This window comes from Lynx rufus, unplaced genomic scaffold, assembly GCF_022079265.1.
Source record: "Lynx rufus isolate CCGP_SWC_20201006 ecotype Redwood Valley unplaced genomic scaffold, mLynRuf1.p SCAF_14, whole genome shotgun sequence".
Classification (NCBI taxonomy): domain Eukaryota; kingdom Metazoa; phylum Chordata; class Mammalia; order Carnivora; family Felidae; genus Lynx; species Lynx rufus.
The window spans coordinates 52,478,048-52,497,394 of NW_025814828.1; the positions used below are offsets into that span (position 1 = coordinate 52,478,048).

At 35.1% G+C, this 19,347-nt stretch overlaps 1 protein-coding gene across 1 annotated transcript in view; it reads right to left on the minus strand.

The window, feature by feature from the left end:
* HDX (highly divergent homeobox) overlaps window positions 1-19,347 on the minus strand; it is a 134,437-nt gene that overhangs the window by 35,885 nt on the left and 79,205 nt on the right. Inside the window, exon 5 of the mRNA XM_047075697.1 lies at window positions 4,905-5,112. Within this exon, the coding sequence (XP_046931653.1) occupies window positions 4,905-5,112 (208 nt within the window). The remainder of the gene's footprint in view (window positions 1-4,904; window positions 5,113-19,347) is intronic.

Below are 19,347 nucleotides of genomic sequence, written 5' to 3' on the forward strand. Positions count from 1 at the left end.
CTCCATCAGCAAAATGAGGAAGAGAATAAGACAGAACTCATTGGAAATAGTGAGCAAAAAGGCTCTCTTAGTATTTTAAGACTATTTTCTGCTTTTCTGCTCCAATTTCTGATGAGAATGAAAAGGTTACTATGCAGCTGTAAAAAGTAAGCCACTGAAGGGACTCTAGGTAATATCACTTCCCATCAAGTGTTTTTTGATTCATGCATTAAATTCTTTCTCTCCTCTTTCTCATTAGGCCTTAATTACTATGTCACCTGTCTAGAGAACACACTATTAAATGACAAAGGATGCCAGTGTAGGAGCAGTGGACCATTAGCAACCTTAAAATTAAATCATTTTTCCCCTATTAACTACTTATTTTTTAAAAAATTCCCTTTTAGGTGGGGAAGTGGAAGTAGTGGATTGAAACTCCCTTTCAGGGGCTTAGGTAATTTGCTTTTATTAGAATATTTCCTGGGGCGCCTGGTTGGCAGAGTTGGTTAAGCATTCGATTTAGGCTCAGCTCATGATCTCATGGTTCCTGAGTTTGAGCCTGGCATTGGGCTCTCTGCTGGCAGCACAGAAGCAGCTTAGGATACCGTTTCCTTCTCTCTCTTCCCCTCCTCCATTTGCATTTTCTCTTTCTCTCTCTCTCTGTCTCTCTTTCTGTCTCTCTTTCAAAAATAAACATTAAAAAAAAAGAATATTTCCTCATAGTTCTCCCACCCACCCATAGAAACACACAAATCCCCATTATCTTTCAAATAGCTGCCAGTCATCATTCTCTACCCATGGGGGAGGGGAAGGAAAAACAAAAGAGGTTAGAGTGGGAGAAAGCCAAAGCATAAGAGACTCTTAAAAACTGAGAACAAACTGAGGGTTGATGGGGGGTGGGAGGGAGGGCAGGGTGGGTGATGGGTATTGAGGAGGACACCTTTTGGGATGAGCACTGGGTGTTGTATGGAAACCAATGTGACAATAAATTTCATATATTAAAATAAATAAATAAATATCTATTCCTAAATCACTGAAAATATTCAAGTATTACCAGGCACATACAATTTAGTAAAGACTAATAGTCTTTGGTAACAGACTAATAGAAGTTGGTCCATTTTTGGTTTAATGGACCAACTAGATTATAAATAAGGGATTTGGAAAAGATGCAACATCTTCTCCTTTTTCTTGCTTCACAGTTTTCTGTACACTAAATCCTGTTATCATCTTCATCAAAGCCAACGGTAAATGTTGGTAAAGGCACAGAGAGAGAGAGAGAGAAGGGGAGGGGAGAGAGAGAGAGAGAGAGAGAGCAGTTGAATATTCACACATCTTTTCAAAGACTTAGTATTAAAATACATGGCCCTGGCAATACCAAGAGCTTTAATACCCCTTTCATTACTCAACCTAATGCAATCTGTTTGCCTACCCCTCGCAACACACATTGCTTTTGAAAGAAGCCCTTAAGCACCCAATTCAATGGGTTCTCATTGTTTCTAAAGTTTATTTTAATATTTCTGCTTTATTAAGGTGTAATTGGTATACATAAAATGCACATAATAAATATAAACAATTTGGTGAGTTTGAACATATCAGTACTCATGTTACCATCACCACAATCCAGGTAATGAACATATCTATCACCTTCAAAAGTTTTCTTGTGTCCCTCTTTTTTTGGTAAGAACAACTTAATGATTTACCCTGTTAAGTTTTCTTTTTTTAAGTCTATAGCCCCTTATTGCTAACTATATGCAATATGTTTTTCAACAGTTATACTCCAGTTGTATAACTGTAACTTTATATTCATTGAACAACAACTCCTCATATTCCTCTCCCCATCCTCTGGTACTACCATTATATTGTCCACTTATATACCTTTGACCATTTTAAATGCCTCATATGAGAGGACTTTCTACTCACCTTCCAAAAGATGATTGAGATAATGACACTTCTTTCTTCTGAAATCTCTCTCTTTGGTTGGTTTTAATAATATCATAATATCCTGTTTCTCCTATATCTGAATGTTCTTTCATTGCCTCCCTTTTCTCCCCTAGCCCCCAAATCTGGATATTTCTTAACATACAGCCCTTGTCTATCTTCCTTTCTTGTCTTCCATTTTCTCACTTAACTAAATCTTCTATTTCTATGGCTAGACATTTGTCCAGCCTCAATGTGAGTAGCTCCTATATTTCTTTTCATATCTTAACTCCTTTTCTGAGTTTCAGACCCACATTATCCATTGGTCTGCTGGACAGCTCCACATTGATATCCTGACATCATCTAAAACTCAACACATGGAAAACTGTTTCTATCTTTCCACATTTTACTATCCATTTAATTAAGTACCAATAAAAAAAGCTTAAATGATATTTGGCAAGAGGGATTGGGGAAAGGTATGATTAAGCAATTCTAAAATTAATCTAGAATAATCTGTGCTGCAAGAACTAAGAAGAGTAATCAGAGTCCTACCAGATATTTAGATATTTTATAAAGCCAAAATCATAAACAATCAGATCAATGTAACAAAATAGAAAATCCAAAATATATATAGATACATATATGTGTGTATGTGTGTGTGTGTGTGTGTGTGTGTGCATGTGTATGTATAAAGCTTGATAAAAAGCTACAAGTAAACTCACTAGTAAAATGCTAGATTATTTAACATATAGTGTAAGGGCAACTGGTTAACCATTTGGAAAAATAAAATTAAGTATTTTCCTCACAAATATTAAGTAAAAATAAATTCTATGCAGAATAAATATCAAGTTGTAAAAATGAAACCATAAGATATGATATATAGGGTTATGTTTACATAATTGTGGTACAATGAAGAACTTTGTAATCTTAATACCAAAGTCAGAAATCATAAAGAAAAGGACTGATATATTCGGCAACATAAATATTACAAGCAAAAGTTCTGGCATGAGAAAGTCCATAATCAAATTTAAAAGGCAAAAATTAAACTGGAAACTGCGTTGTTAATATTCTGATCCAGTAAAATAGAAACAAACAAAATGGGCCATTGCAAGATTCTCTCTTTGTTTCTCTCAGATGCAAAAATACTATATATTGTATGATTGCTTTTATGTGAGATACTCAGAAAAGACAAGTTTATATTATCAGAAAGCAGATCTGTGGTTGCCTGGGTTTGGAAGTGGGAATGAGGATTGATTACAAGTGGGCTCAAAGAAATTTTTTGAAGTGGTGAAAATATTCTAAAGTTGGATTTTAGTGATGGTGATAGTTGCATAACTCTATATAATTTACTAAAACTCATTGAATTCTACATTTACAATCAATGAATTTTATGATATGTAAATTAAACCTCAATATAAGTGTTCATTGAAAAAGTACATGCAATTATTTGAATTCTCATTAGGGAAAAACTAAGAAATGTTATAGAAATGACCCAGGCTAATTCCTTTATTTTACAGATGTGTAACTAAAGCCCCATGAATTAAATGTTTTGCCTGAAGTCACATAATCAGCTAGTGGAAGATCCAGGACTTGTACTGAGGTTGCCTGACTACTACCCTGGTGCATATCACATTATACCATATCCTTTTTTATTATAATACATTTATAACATTGAAAGCTAAATTGATTAGAGTTTCAATAAAATAAAAACAATCATGTACTTAATTATAATTATGGATTGTTGTAATAAACAACATTTCTAAATGTGAGAGATCATTATTGTGGTACATAAGTGTTCCTTGTGATGACTCAGTGTGGGAGACTCTTTAGGTGGAAGCATTAAGAATAAAATAAAAAAGGGGCGCCTGGGTGGCGCAGTCGGTTAAGCGTCCGACTTCAGCCAGGTCACGATCTCGCGGTCCGTGAGTTCGAGCCCCGCGTCGGGCTCTGTGCTGACGGCTCAGAGCCTGGAGCCTGTTTCCGATTCTGTGTCTCCCTCTCTCTCTGCCCCTCCCCCGTTCATGCTCTGTCTCTCTCTGTCCCAAAAATAAATAAACGTTGAAAAAAAAAATTAAAAAAAAAAAAAAAGAATAAAATAAAAAAGATAAAAGAGAAAGAGTGTTGGTGAGGATATAGAGGAAAGAGAACCTTTGTACATCATTGGTCAGAATGCAAATTGGTATAGTCACTATGGAAAAGAGTATGTAGGTTCATTAAAAACGTAAAAATATAACTACCACATGATCCAGTAATCCCTCTTCTGGATATATAACTGAAATAAATAAAATCAGTAACTCTAAGAGTTATCTGTGCTCCACATTTTTTGCAGCATTACTTATAGTAGTCAAAATATGAAAACAGCCTAATTATCTGTTGACAGATGAATAAATAAATTGAGATTATATAATATTATATTTAGATTCCCCACATAACTGAGATTTTATATACTGTATATATAACGCATGAAGAATGAACCTGGAGGACATTATGTTAGCTGAAATAAGCCAGGCACAGAAATAAAAATACTGCATGATCTCACTTATACATGGAATCATAAAAAGTGAAATGAAGCAGAGAACAGAATGGTAGTTACCATGGTGGGGAGATCAGGAAAATGGGGGAATTTGGTCAAAGGATACAAATTTGCAATTATGTAGGATGAATAAGTCTAGAGATCTAATGCATATGATTATTACAGTTAACAATTCTATATTGCATTCTAGAAATTTGCTAAGAGTAGATTTCAGGTGTTCTTACCATACACGTAAATGGCAGCTATGTGAGGAGATGGATATGTTAATTATTTTGACTGCAGTAATCATTTCATTATGTATATATGTGGATATACATATCAATAAAATAAAAATAAATAAAAATAAATCAATTTATTTTCAAACGTTTAACCAAATGTTTTGAGAACTTTAGATGTGAAATGCAATTAGCTGAAAAGCAAATTAAAAATCCATCAAAGTTACAAAGGCTATTATTAGGAAGTGCAGCATATAAAATACCTTGAGAGCTTCCTTCAGACAAACAGATGGATACTTCATCATTTCTGTCATTATCCTCCCCTACTTCTGGACCAGCTTCCTCTCCTGATGTGAGTGCAGACAAAGAACCAGACTCAGGCTGCTCAGAAAAATCAGCAGGGCCTCCTCTTGGAGGTGGAACTTCAATCCCCATTAAACGATATTTCCTTCTTCTATTCCCAATCCAAGTCTTATAAGAGAAATACAAAAGGAATTTTTGTAAACATAGAACCTTTAGCAGGTTTGGCCATTAAAATAATAAATGGATGCTGCATAAAATATGATTAAAAATAAATAGGTACCTAGAATAAGAAAATTTAATTATTAGTCAATAAGCAAAAATAAAAGTAATTATGCTTTTATTTTAAACATACTATTAGCAGAAAGGTAACATTTATCTAAATATTCAGACATTCAAGAAACATGCAGTCTATTGCAGGACAATTTTTTTAGACTTTATTTTTTTTCATTTTTGAAATTGGTCATTTTACTGATTTTACATACTATAATGTACAAAAATGTCAAATACAATGTTGAATAAAGGGCTAACAAAACATTTATAAGCAGATATTCATGTTTATAAAGCAAACATAATTCAAACAGAACAACCTTGAGGGGAAATTAAACAAAATATATTTAATATTTTGATAATTGATAATTAAATATCAATGTTATTTTTTGAGAAAGTACTTATTTAATATAAATTATTATATCTTTTAAAATTAGTTAAAAATTCACCAAATTTTGTTTTTGGTTTTGGTTTTTTTTTTCTGTAGAAATAACCCACCAAATCTTTGAAAAAAAAAAACAAACACAAATTAGTTCTTTTCTACAGGGACCAGACAGGTAGTTATAACTATAGTTCATATGCCATTTCCAACCTTGTTCTTCCTTGATGAAAATGTAACTTCTATTAACTTCAGCTCTTTAATGGTTACTTGGGTATTTCAAAATTTGTAAAATTTCATTTCATTGGACTCAGAACCAATTTTTAAAACTTTTTATAGTAAAATATTTTTAGATTCACAGGAAGTGGCAGAGGTAAATTCACTCAGCTTTCTCCAATTTATGTTTAACCTAATTGTATCACAATAATTAAAACATTAAATTGAAATTACACAGTATGTATGTACACTTCTATGTTCCTTTATCACACTATTCTTCTTCTTATTTTATCCACTATTCCCAACCACTGTCAACCACTAATCTGGCTTCCACATCTTTAATTGTGTCATTTCAAGAATGTTTTATGAATGGAGTCATAGTATGTAATTTTTTGAAGTTGGGTTTTTTCACTCACCATAATTTTCTGAAGACTTTTTCTTTTTTTTTTTTTAACTTTCTTAATGCTTATTTATTTTTGAGAGAGATAGAGCATGAGCAGTGGAGGAGCAGAGAGAGAGGGAGACACAAAATCTAAAGCAGGCCCCAGGCTCGGAGCTGTCAGCACAGAGACCCAACACAGTGCTCAAACCCACAAACCGCAAGATCACAACCTGAGCAGAAATCAGAAGCTTAACGACTGAGCCACCCACGCGCCCTGAAGATTTTTTCAAGTTACATGTATCAATACTCCATTCCTTCTTATTGTTAAGTTGTATTACATGATATTTATGAACTAATTTTTTTTCAATTTATTTGCAATGTTTGTTTAATCATTCCCACATCAAAGGACACAAGTTATTTCCAATTAGGGGCCCTTAAAACTTCATGAACAGTCATGAACAGTCATGAACAAGCTTTTGTGCAGATGTTAAGTTTTCATTTCTCCAGGACAAATGCTCAAGAATGCAAATGCTTGGCCATATGGTAATTGCATGTTTAGTTTCATGAAAAACTGTCAAATTGTTTCCAGAAAAGTTGTACCATTTTACATTTCTCCCAGCAATGTACGAAAAACCCAGTTTTTTTGGCATTCTTTCCAGCATCTGGTATTCTTAGTAATGAAAAAGACTATCTATTTTCACTGGTGCATGCAGTGATAGATCCTTGAGTTCTTTTTTTTTTTTTTTAACTTTTTTTATGTTTGTTTATTTCTGAGACAGAGAGAGACAGAGCATGAGTGAGGGAGGGGCAGGGAGAGAGGGAGACACAGAATCTGAAGCAGGCTCCAGGCTCTGAGCTGTCAGCACAGAGCCCGATGCGGGGCTCAAACTCACAAGCTGTGAGACCATGACCTGAGCCAAAGTCAGACGCTCAACTGACTGAGCCACCCAGGTGCCCCAATCCTTGAGTTCTTAATTTGACTTCCCCAATGCCTAGTGATGTTGAAAATCTTTTCATGTGCTTATTTGCTATCCATACACTCTCTTCATTGAAATGATTCTTCATGCATTTTGCTCATTTTCTAATTGACTTTTTTTTTAATGTTGAGTTTTAAGAGTTCTTTATATTTTCTAGGTAGGAGTTCTTATCAGAAATGTGGTTTTGCAATATTTTATCCCAGTCTGTAGCTTTTATTTTCACTATTCTGGTATTTTGCAGAAAAAAAGTTTTTTTTTTTTTAATTTTGATGAATTCCAAGCTCTTGTTTTTTTTTTTTTCTTTTCTTTTATGGATTGTGCTTTTAGTGACATTTCTAAGAATACTTCACCAAGCCCTAGGTCCTAAAGATTGCCTCTTATTTTATCTTCTAAAATTTATTTTATAGTTTTATTTTTTACATTTAAATCCGTGATCCATTTTGATTTCATTTTTGTATAAGGTGTGAGTTTTTAGTCAAGGTTCATTTGTGCCTAATATGGATATCAAATTATTTCAGAACCATTTTTTCAAAAGACATTCCCCATTGAATTGCTTTTGCACCTTCGTCAAAAATCAACTATGCTGGCTATACTTGTGCAGGACTATTTCTAATCCTTTTCACTGATCTGCATTTGTATCTTCCTGTGACTACCACACAGTCTTTTCTTTTTAATGTTTATTTTTGAGAGAGAGAGAGAGAGAGAGAGAGAGAGAGAGAGAGAATGAGTGGGGGAGGGGCAGAGAGAATCTGAAGCAGGCTCCATGTTCTGAGCTGTCAGCATAGGCTTGAACCCACGAACAGTGGGATCATGACCTGAGCTGAAGTCGGACACTTACCCAACTGAGCCACTCAGGTGCCCCACAGTCTTGATTACTATAGCTATACAATAAGTCCTGATTTTAGGTAGGTGGATTTCTTCCACTTCAGTATTTTTTCCAGAATTATTTTAACTAAATTAACATATTTCCTTTCCATATGAATTTTAGAATTTTCTTGTCTACATCAAAAATATTGCTGAAACTTTTGTAAGAATTATGTTAAACTTTCATATCATTTTGGAGGAATTTACATTTTTACTCTGTTGAGTCTTTCAGTCCATTAACACAGATGTCTTTCCATTTATTTAGAACGTCTTTGATTTTTTTCATCAATGTTTTGTAGTTTTCAGCATAAAAGTCCTATACATGTTTTGTTAGATTTATATTTAAATATTTGATATTTTGATTGATTGAGAATGGTATTATATGCTTAATTTCAGTTTCAATATGTTCACTTTTTCCTATATATGCACACAATTGATTTTTGTATGTTGATCTTGTATCCAGAAACATTGTTAAACTCACTAGTTGTAAGACTGTTTATGTAGATTCTTTTGGATTGTCAATACTGATGATTGTATGTTACTTTTATTTCCTTTTCTTATTTTTTTGCATTAGCTAGAAATTCCAGTACAAATTGAATAAAGGTGGTCAAAGTGTATATTTTGTTTTGTTCCTGATCTCAGGAGGAAAGCATTACATTTTTCACCATTAAGTGTGATGTTAACTGTAAATTTTGGGCACTTGTAGATTTCTTTTGGAGGGCAGTTTTTAATGACAAATTTGATTCTCTTAATAGTTATAGGGCTATTCAAGTAGTCTATTTCATATTGGGTGAGTTGTGATAATTTACACCCTTTGAGGAATCCATTTCATCCAAATTGTCAAATTTGTCCATGTAGAGTTGTTTTAAAAATTCTGTTTATCTTTTTTCTATCTTAAAAGTATGTAGAATTACCCATTTCATTCCTAATATGACTAATTTGTGTCTTTTTTCTTTGCCACTTTGGCTAGATGTTTGTCAATTTCACTGATTTTTTTTCAATGGACATATTTTTATTGATTTTCAAATTAATATTTATTTATTTTTATCTTTTTTTTTAAATTTTTTTTCAACGTTTATTTATTTTTGGGACAGAGAGAGACAGAGCATGAACGGGGGAGGGGCAGACAGAGAGGGAGACACAGAATCGGAAACAGGCTCCAGGCTCTGAGCCATCAGCCCAGAGCCCGACGCGGGGCTCGAACTCACGGACCGCGAGATCGTGACCTGGCTGAAGTCGGACGCTTAACCGACTGCGCCACCCAGGCGCCCCTATTTTTATCTTTTTTAAAAGTGTTTATTTACTTTTGAGAGAGAGAGAGAGAGAGAGAGAGAGCAAGCGGGTGAGGGGTAGGGAGAGAGACACACACAGAATCAGAATCCAGCTCCAGGCTCTGAGCTGTCAGCACAGAGCCAGGTGCGGGACTTGAACCCATGAACCATGAGATCGTGGCCTGAGCTGAAGTCAGATGCTCAACTGGCTGAGGCACACAGGCACCCCTTATTTGTATCTTTTGACCATCCTGGCACATTTCTTTCATCCCCCAACTCCACACTCCACCCGACCCTGCCACTGATCGGGCAACCATCAATCTGTTTTCTGTATCTATTATTTAAAAAAAATAAAATAACAGGAATTAGTATTTGATCAGTTTTAGATTTCTAGGGAAAAAAAGGCAAAAAAAGAGTTGCCATGTACCCTTCACGCACCCAATCAATTTCCTCTGATTTAACATCATTCTAAAATTCATAAAGTGGATTTGTTACAATTGATGAGCAAATATTGATAAACTATCAAGTGAAATCCAGAATTTCTATTAGGGTTCATTCTTTGTGTTGTACATTCTATAGGTTTTGGCAAATATGTAATGACAGTTTATAACATTAAACTATCATGCAGCATAGTAGTTTTACTGCCCTAAAAATTTCTGTGTTCCACCTATTTATCCTAACTCTCTCTCTCCCCACAAGTCACTGGAAAACACTGATCTTTTTACTGTCTCTCTAGTGTTTTGCCTTTTCCAGAATATTATATACTTGGAATGATACAGCATTTATGTAGCCTTTTAACATTGGCTTCTTTCACATAGAAATATTCATTTAAGATTTTTCCATTTTTTTCATGGCTTGATATCTTATTTATTTTTACTGCTGAATAATATTCCATTGTCTGAATGTATTTCAGTTTATTTATTCATCTATTGAAGGACATCATGGTTGCTTCTAATTTCTTTTGTAATTAAATAAAGTTGTTATAAATATTTATGTGCAGGTTTTCGTGTGAACATAAGTTTTCAACTCATCAGGGTAAACACCAGGCAGCAAAACTAATGTATCATATGTTAAGACTATGTTTACTTTTCTTAGAAACTGCCAAAATATGTTCCAAAGACCATGCAAATGTATCATTTTGCATTTCTATCAGAAATGAGTAAGAGTTTCTGTTGCTTTACATATTCTCCAGCATTTGGTGCTGTTGGGGGTTTGGATTTTGATTATTCTAATAAATGTATGTGGTATTTTATCTTTTTTTATTTGCAATTCCCTAACGATATATAATATTGTATATATTTTCATATGCTTATTTGTCATCTGATTAAATTCTTTGGTGAGTGTCTGTTCAGATGTTTGCCTATTTTTTAAAAATATAATTTATTGCCAAATAGGCTAACATACAGTGTGTACAGTGTACTCTAGGTTTTGGGGGTAGATTACTGTGGTTCCTCACTTACATACAACACCCGGTGCTCATCCCAACAAGTGCCTTCCTCAATGCTTATCATCCCTTTTCCCCTCTCCCCACCTCCCCATCAACCCTCAGTTTGTTCTCTGTATTTAAGAGTCTCTTATTGTTTGCCTCCCTCCCTCTCTGTAACCATTTTTTCCCCTTCCATTAGCCCATGGTCTTCTGTTAAGTTTCTCAAGTTCCACATATGAGTGAAAAATATATGATATCTGCTTTCTCTGACTGACTTATTTCACTTAGCAAAATACCCTCCAGTTCCATCCACATTGCTGCAAATGGAATGATTTCATTCTTTCTCATTGCCACGTAGTATTCCATTGTATATATAAACCACATCTTCTTTATCCATTCGTTAGCTGATGGACATTTAGGCTCTTTCCATAATTTGGCTATTGTTGAAAGTGCTGCTATAAGCAGCACCCTATGAATCAGCACTCCTGTATCCTTTGGATAAATTCCCAGTAGTGCTGTGGCTGGGTTGTAGAGTAGTTCTATTTTTAATTTTTTGAGGAACCACCACACTGTTTTCCAGAGTGGCTGCACCAGTTTGCATTCCCACCAACAGTGCAAGAGGGTTCCTGTTTCTCTACATCCTCGCCAGCATTTGTTGTGTCCTGACTTGTTAATTTTAGCCACTCTGACTGATGTGAGGTGGTATCTCAGTGTGGTTTTGATTTGTATTTCCCTGATGATGAGTGATGTTGAGCATCTTTTCATGTGTCTGTTGGCCATCTGGATGTCTTCTTTGGAAAAGTGTCTATTCATGCCTTCTGTCCATTTCTTTCCTGGATTATTTGTTTTTCAGGTGTTGAGTTTGGTAAATTCTTTACAGATTTTGGATACTAACTTTTTATCCAATATGTCATTTGCAAGTATCTTTTCCCATTCTGTCAGTTGCCTTTTAGTTTTATTGATTGAGATGTTTGTCCATTTTGAATTAGGTTGTTTATTTTCTTATTGTTGGATTTTAAGTGTCCTTTGTACATTTATCATAAAAATGTTTTGAAAAAAAATTCTTCCAATTTGTGGCTTGTATTTTCATTCTTGTAAGAATGTCTTTTGCAGATTATAAATTTTCAATTTTAATGAAGTCCAATTTATCAATTTTGTAATCAAACTTGACTTTGGTGTATTTAAAAAGTTATCAACAAACACAAAGTCACCCAGATTTTCTTTTATGTTATCTTTAGGAGTTTCATAGTTTTGCATTTACTTTTAGGTATATCATCCATTTTGAGATAAGTTTTGTGAATAATGAAAGATCCATGTTTAGATTAATTTTTTCTTTCATGTGAATATTCAGTAGTTCCAGGACAAGTAGTTAAAATCAATATCCTTTTGATAGAGGACCGAATAGGAGGACCCTGAACTCACCTCATGCCACAGACACACTGGGATAATACCTGCGTCTTTGCAAATAACTCTGAAAATGACCTAAAGATTTGAAGAACAGATATTCCATAGCTAGTCATAAAGAGATTGTTACATCAAAAATGGTAGGAGTGGTAAAGATGTGGTTGGGAACCAAACCCCCAGAGTAACTAACCACAAACAGAAAGGAATTCACAAGCAAGGAGAAGTAAGATGAACAAACCACACAACAGGCAGCCTTAGTACTGGGGATCTACAGTGGAAAGAGGAATCTCCATAAATTCTGGCTTTGAAAACTAGCTGGGTTTACACCAAGAGAGTAAAAAACTCAAGGTTGCTCAAGACCAGGAAAGCCAGATGGCAGTATAAACTCAATACCTTCTTTTAAAGAGCCATAACATGGGGCGCCTGGGTGGCGCAGTCGGTTAAGCGTCCGACTTCAGCCAGGTCACGATCTCGCGGTCCGTGAGTTCGAGCCCCGCGTCGGGCTCTGGGCTGATGGCTCAGAGCCTGGAGCCTGTTTCCGATTCTGTGTCTCCCTCTCTGTCTGCCCCTCCCCCGTTCATGCTCTGTCTCTCTCTGTCCCAAAAATAAAAATAAACGTTGAAAAAAAAATTTTTAAAGAGCCATAATAATAAATAACTTCACCAAGAAATAAGAGGTGCAGCTTGAAAAGTTCCTGGGGTATCCATGAAAGAGATGTATTGAATAATCTGAGAACATGTGCTACAGGAAAAGAAAACTACAGAAGAATTCTCTAGGAACAAAAGCACATATGGGTACCACTGTTCTTCAACCCCAACACGGATAAAAGAATGCTTTTGGGACTCAGTTCTAAAACTCTCCTTCTTCTTTGCCAGCACCAAGTGCTTCACCCTGGAATTTCTCTGTTGACAAACCACACTGACCTGCCTGCCATGGCAGGCACAACTTCCAAAGCTGTTCCCAACCACACCTGGTCTGCAGGTTTGGCCCACACCAGCGCCACTACAAAGTGACTCCACTCATGTGGAGGGGGTAACAAACCAACACACCAGGCACCCACAATTCCTGTAGCCAGACCCCTTAGCTGCATGTACAAGGAAGGGACTGATCCCTGAACTTCAGTGTATGTGGTCTTGGCAGAGAGGTTAATAGCACACTGATAGAATGAATAATGGCCTCACCCACCACCAGTCCTATCTGGCCTCAGCCAGAACTCTCAAAGGTGTGCTCACAGAGGGCAAAGTGGGCCATAGAAGCTATCTGGGATGAAGGCAACTATGCTTGGCCACAACAGGAAGGTGCATGCAACCCACACAGGGGATACCCCTGGGGCACCTGGTTCTGGTGACATGGGAGAATTGAACTATAGGGCACCACAGGACCTCTTCTACACAAGGCCACTACTTGAAAGATCAGAAGATATAGCTGTTCTACCTAATACATAGAAACATACACACAGAGTTGGATGAAATGAGGAGTCAGAGGAATATTTCCCAAATGAAAGAACAAGACAATCACAGTAAAGAGCTAAATGAAGCAAAAGAAATATGCCTGATAAAGAGTTCAAAGTAATGGTCATAAAGATACTGAAAAGACTTGAGAAAAAAGAGTGGATAAACCCAGTGAGAATGTCCACAAAGAGTTAGAGAATATAAACAAGAATGAATCATAGCTGAAGAATTCAATGACTGACATGAAAAATACAGTAGAGGGAATCAATAGCAGATTAAAGAATGCAGAAAAATGGATCAGCGATCTGGAAGACAGGGTAATGGAAAGCGACTAAATTGAATACCAAAAAGAAAAAAAAAGAATAATAAAAGGAGAATAGATTAAGAAAACTATGCAACACCATCAAGCATAATAATATTCACATTATAGAATTCTCAGAAGGAGAAGAGAGAGAGAAAGGGAAAGAAAAAATTATTTGAAAAAAAAAATAATAGCAGGACACTTCCCTAACCTGGGGAAGGAAACAGAGATCCAGGTCCAAGAAGTAAGTAGAGCCCCTAACAAGATGAACCCAAGGAGGTCCACAGCAAGACACATAATAATTAAACTGGAAAAATATAATGATGAAGAAAGAATTTAAAATCACCAAAACACAAAGCAAAACAAAACAAAACAAGACAAAACAACAACAACATCAACAACAACAACAACAACAACAACAAACAGTGAAAACAAGGGAAACCCCAAAAGGCTATCAGGTAATTTTTCAGCAGAAACACTGCAGGCCATAAGGGATCGGCATGATATATTCAAAGAGATAAAAGGAAAAAAAAAAACAAAGAAACCTACCCAGGAAAAACAAACAAACAAAAAAAAGAGTACCCAGGAAGGTTATCATTCAGAATTGAAGGGGAGAGAATTTCCCGGATCCTCCCCCTCAGAAAAAAAAAAAAAAAGTTAAAAGAATTCATCACCACAAAACCAACTTTATAAGAAATGATAAAGGGATTTTTTGAGTGGAAAGAAAATGCCATTAATGGAACACAGAAAATTAAGCAAGGAAATAATTTCACAGGTTAAAGCAAACATATAGTGAAAGGTAGTAGATTAGTCACTTATAAACTTTATAAAGCCAGTATGGAGATTAAACAGGAGTGCTGTTTAATGGTCAGGAGTGCTGATTCATAGGGGCACATGTATGCAAATGTGTATAGTAGTGCTTTCAACAATAGTCAAATTATGCAAAGAGCTGAAATGTCCATCAATTGATGAATGGATAAAGAAGATGTGGTTTATATATACAATGGAATACTATTTGTCAATGAGAAAGAATAATATGTTGTCATTTGCAACAACGTGGATGGAACTGGAGGGTATTATGGTGAGTGAAATAAGTCAGTCAGAGAAAGACAGATATCATATATTTCACTCATATGTGGAACTTGAGAAACTTAACAGAAGACCATATGGGAAGTGAAGGGGAAAGAATAGTTTCAAACAGGGAGAGAGGCAAACAATAAGAGACTCTTAAATACAGAGAACAAACTGAGGGCTGATGGGAGGATGGGAGAGAGGGGAAAAAGGGTGATGGGCATTGAGGAGGGCACTTGTTGGAATGAGCATTGGGTGTGGTTTATAAGCGATGAATCATGGGAATCTACATCTGAAACCAAGAGAACACTGTATACACTGTATGTTACCTAGCTTTACAATAAATTATATTAAAATAAATTAAAATAATATAAAACAATATGTAAAACTTCTATTTAAGTGTATATTATTATATAATTGTATGGTGGGAATGTTATATGTACAGGGTACACCATTCTGTTAAACATTCATTCCACAAATATTACTGAACATCAAGTATGTACCAAACACAGTTCTAGTTGTGGAGTCTCAGTAGTGAACAACCAGGCATGATATATGTCCTCATGGAACTCAAACTTACAATCTAGTAAAAGTAGAGACAATAGAAATTTTGAGAAGAAAATATAAATCACAAAATCTGATCAAGTATTATAAAAGGAAAGAACCAGCTACAATATTTAACCACAATGACATAGTATAGTGTAGTGAAGTGAACTCCTTCAAATTAACCTGATCCTAATTATTGAGAAAAAGGAAACATACAGATTCGCAGATCCTTTCTAGCAAATCCTGAGAGCAAGACTGGAAAGGAGTAATCTGTATTTTTAAAGATGTTTTCAAGGTAATTCTTATGATAGGGCATACACTGGTAAAGTGGAAATAGAAACAATATTAGATAATAATAAAAAGATTTGGCTTGTAGCCACTGACTAGCTGTGTGAGATTGATCATGCCATTCTTGACTCCATTTTAAAAATATATTGATGTATAATTGACATAAAACATTATGTTAGTTTAAGGTGTAAAATTTATTGATTTGGCATTTGTATGTATTGTGAAATGGTCACCACAAAAAATCTAGATACCATCTTTCAGCTTAGAAAGTTAATACAATAATATTGACTATATCCTTCATGCTGTACATTACTCCCCCATGACTTATTTACTTTATACCTGGAAGTTTGTTTTTAATTCGCTTCAACCATTTTGCTCTGCAAAACCTCCAACCCTTCTGGCAACCAACAATGTGTTCTCCACATGTAAAGATATTTTTTGTTTGTTTTTCTTTTTAGTTTCCATATATAAGCAAAATCATGCAGTGTTTGTGTTTCTCTGTCTGACTTATTTAATGTAGCATAATACCCTGAAGGTCCCCCATGTTGTCACAAATGGCAAGATTGTATTATTTTTTTATAGCAGAGTATGTATGTATATAGTTTCAAACAGAGAGGGAGGCAAAGCATAAGAGACTCTTAAATACAGAGAACAAACTAAGGGTTGATGGGGATATATATATGCAATACACGCACCACCATCTTTTATATTTATTGATCCATTCATGGAACTTAGGTTGTTTTCCATACCTAGGCTATTATAAGTAATACTGCAATAAACATAGGGGTGCACATGTTTTCTCACACTAGTGTTTTTGTCTTCCTCAGTTAAATAACCAGCAATGGAATTATTGGATACTATGGTAGTTCAATTTTTAAATTCATACTGTTTTCCATTATGGATACACCATTTTACATTCCCATAAACAGTGTACAAGATTTCCCTTTTCTCCACATCCTCATCAACACTTTTTTTCTTGTCTTTCTGATACTAGCCATTCTGACAGGTGAAAAGTGGCATCTCATTGTGTTTTGATTTCCATTACCATGAGTAGGGATGTTCCTCCTGGTCATCTACATGTATTCTTTGGAAAAAAGTCTGTTCAGGTCCTCTGCTCAGTCTTTAATTGGATTGTTTGCTATTTTTTTCAAGTTTTTATTTAAATTTAAGTTAGTTAACATACAGTGTAATATTAGATTAAGGTGTACAATTTAGTGATTTAACACTTCCTTACAACACCGAGCACTCATCACAAGTGCACTCCTCAATACCGATCACCTATTTAACCCCTCCCCCAGCTAACCCCCCCATAACTATCAGTGTGTTCTCTATAGTTTAGAGTGTGTTTCTTGGTTTGCCTCTCTTTTCCCCTATGCTCTTTTGTTTTGTTTCTTAAGTTCCACATATGAGTGAAATCATATAGTACTGTCTTTCTCTGGCTGACTTATTTTGCTTAACATAGTACTCTCTAGCTCCACTCATGTCATTGCAAATGGAGATTTCATTAGTTTTCATGGCTGAGTAACATTCTATTGCATATATTTACCACTTATTTATCCATTCTTCAGCTGATGGACATTTGAGCTGTTTCCACAATATGGCTATTGTAGAAAATGCAGCTGTAAACACTGGGGTGCATGTATCCCTTTGAATTAGTATTGTTGTATTCTTTTGGTAAATAACTAATAATGCAATTGCTGTATTATAGGGGTAGTTCTATTATAACTTTTTGAGGAACCTCCATATTGTTTTCAAGAGTGGCTATACAGACAGTACAGGTGTGTTCCACTTTCTCCACATCCATGCCAACACCTGTTGTTTCTTGTGTTGTTGATTTTAGCCATTCTTTTTTAAAAAAAATCTTTTTAATTAATTTTGAGAGAGAGAGAGAGAGAGAGAGAGAGAGAGAGAGAGAACCTTAGCAGGGGAGGACATAGAAAGAGGAAGAGACAGAATCTCAATCACTCCACATTATCAGTGCAGAGCCTGATGCATGGCTCAATCTGATGAAACATGAGATCATGACCTAAGCTGAAATCAAGAATTGGATGCTTAACCAACTGAGCCACCCAGGTGCCCCAGATTTCAGCCATTCTGACAGGTGTGAAATGATATTTCATTGTAGTTTTGATTTGTATTTTCCTGATAATCAGTGATATTGAGCTTCTTTTCATGTGTCTGTTGGCCACCTGTATGTCTTCTTTGGAAAAATGTCTATTCATATTTTCTGCCAATTTTTGACTTGGACTATTCACTTTTGGGTGTTGAGTTTTTTAAGTACTGTATATATTTTGGACACTAACTTTTTAGCAGATATTTCATTTGAAAAAATCTCCCATTCTTCAGGTTGCCTTTTAATTTTGTTCATTGTGTCCTTCATTGTGCAGAAGCTTTTTGTCTTGAAGAGGTCCAAATTGTCTGCTTTTGCTTTTGTTTCCTTTGCCTCAGGAGATCTATTCAGTAAGAAGTTACTAGAACTGATGTCAAAGAGGTTGCTGCCTGTGTTCTTCTCTAGGATTTTAGTGGTTTTGTGTCTCACATTTAAGTCTTTCATCCATTTTGAATTTATTTTTGCGTATGGTGTAAGAAAGTGGTCTGTTTTCATGCTTTTGCATGCTGCTGTCCAGTTTTTTTTTTCCAACATCATGTGTTGAATAGACTGTCGCTTTCCCATTGGATATTCTTTCCTGCTTTGTCAAAGGTTAATTAACCATATAGTTGTGGGTTCATTTCTGGGTGTTTGTTATTTTGTTAATGGCTTGCATATGTTCTTTATTTTCGATATTACCTCTTATTGGATATCTAATTTGCCAATATCCTCTTTCATTTAGTAGGTTGCCTTTTCATTTTTTGATAATTTCTTTTGCTGTGCAGAAGCTTTTTAGTTTCATGTAGCCCCAGTTTATTTTGTTTTGTTTCCCTTGCCTTTGGAGACAAATCCAAGACAACATCAGTAAGACCAATGGCAAGGAGTTTGCCACTTACATTTTCTCCCAGAAATTTTGTTTTCAGGACTAATGTTGAAGTCTTTAATCCACCATGAATTAATTTTTGTATGTAGTGTAACATAGTGGCCCAATATTACTCTTTTGCATGTAGCTGTCCAGTTTTCCCACCACCATTTATTGAAGAGACTACTCTTTTCCCATTGTATATTTTTGCATCTTTTGTTATAAATTAGTTTAGTGTATATATATATATACATATATATATATATGCGGGCTTATTTTTAGGTACTCTAATATGTTCATTTATCTATGTGTCAAGTTTCATGGCAATACTATAGTGTTTTGATTATATCTTTTTATTATAGTTTGATGTCAGGGTGTATGATGCTTCCACATTTGTTCTTCTTTCTCAAGATTGTTTTGGCTATTCAGGATATTTTGTGGATACATAAGAGTTTTAGAATCATTTTTTTTCTAGTTCTGTGAAAAATGCCACTGGAATTTTGATAGGAATTTCATTGTGCCTTCTCCAATTTCTTTCCTCAATGTCCTATACCTGTAAATGTAGAGGTATTTCACCTTTTTGGCTAAATTTATTTCTAGGCTTTTTAT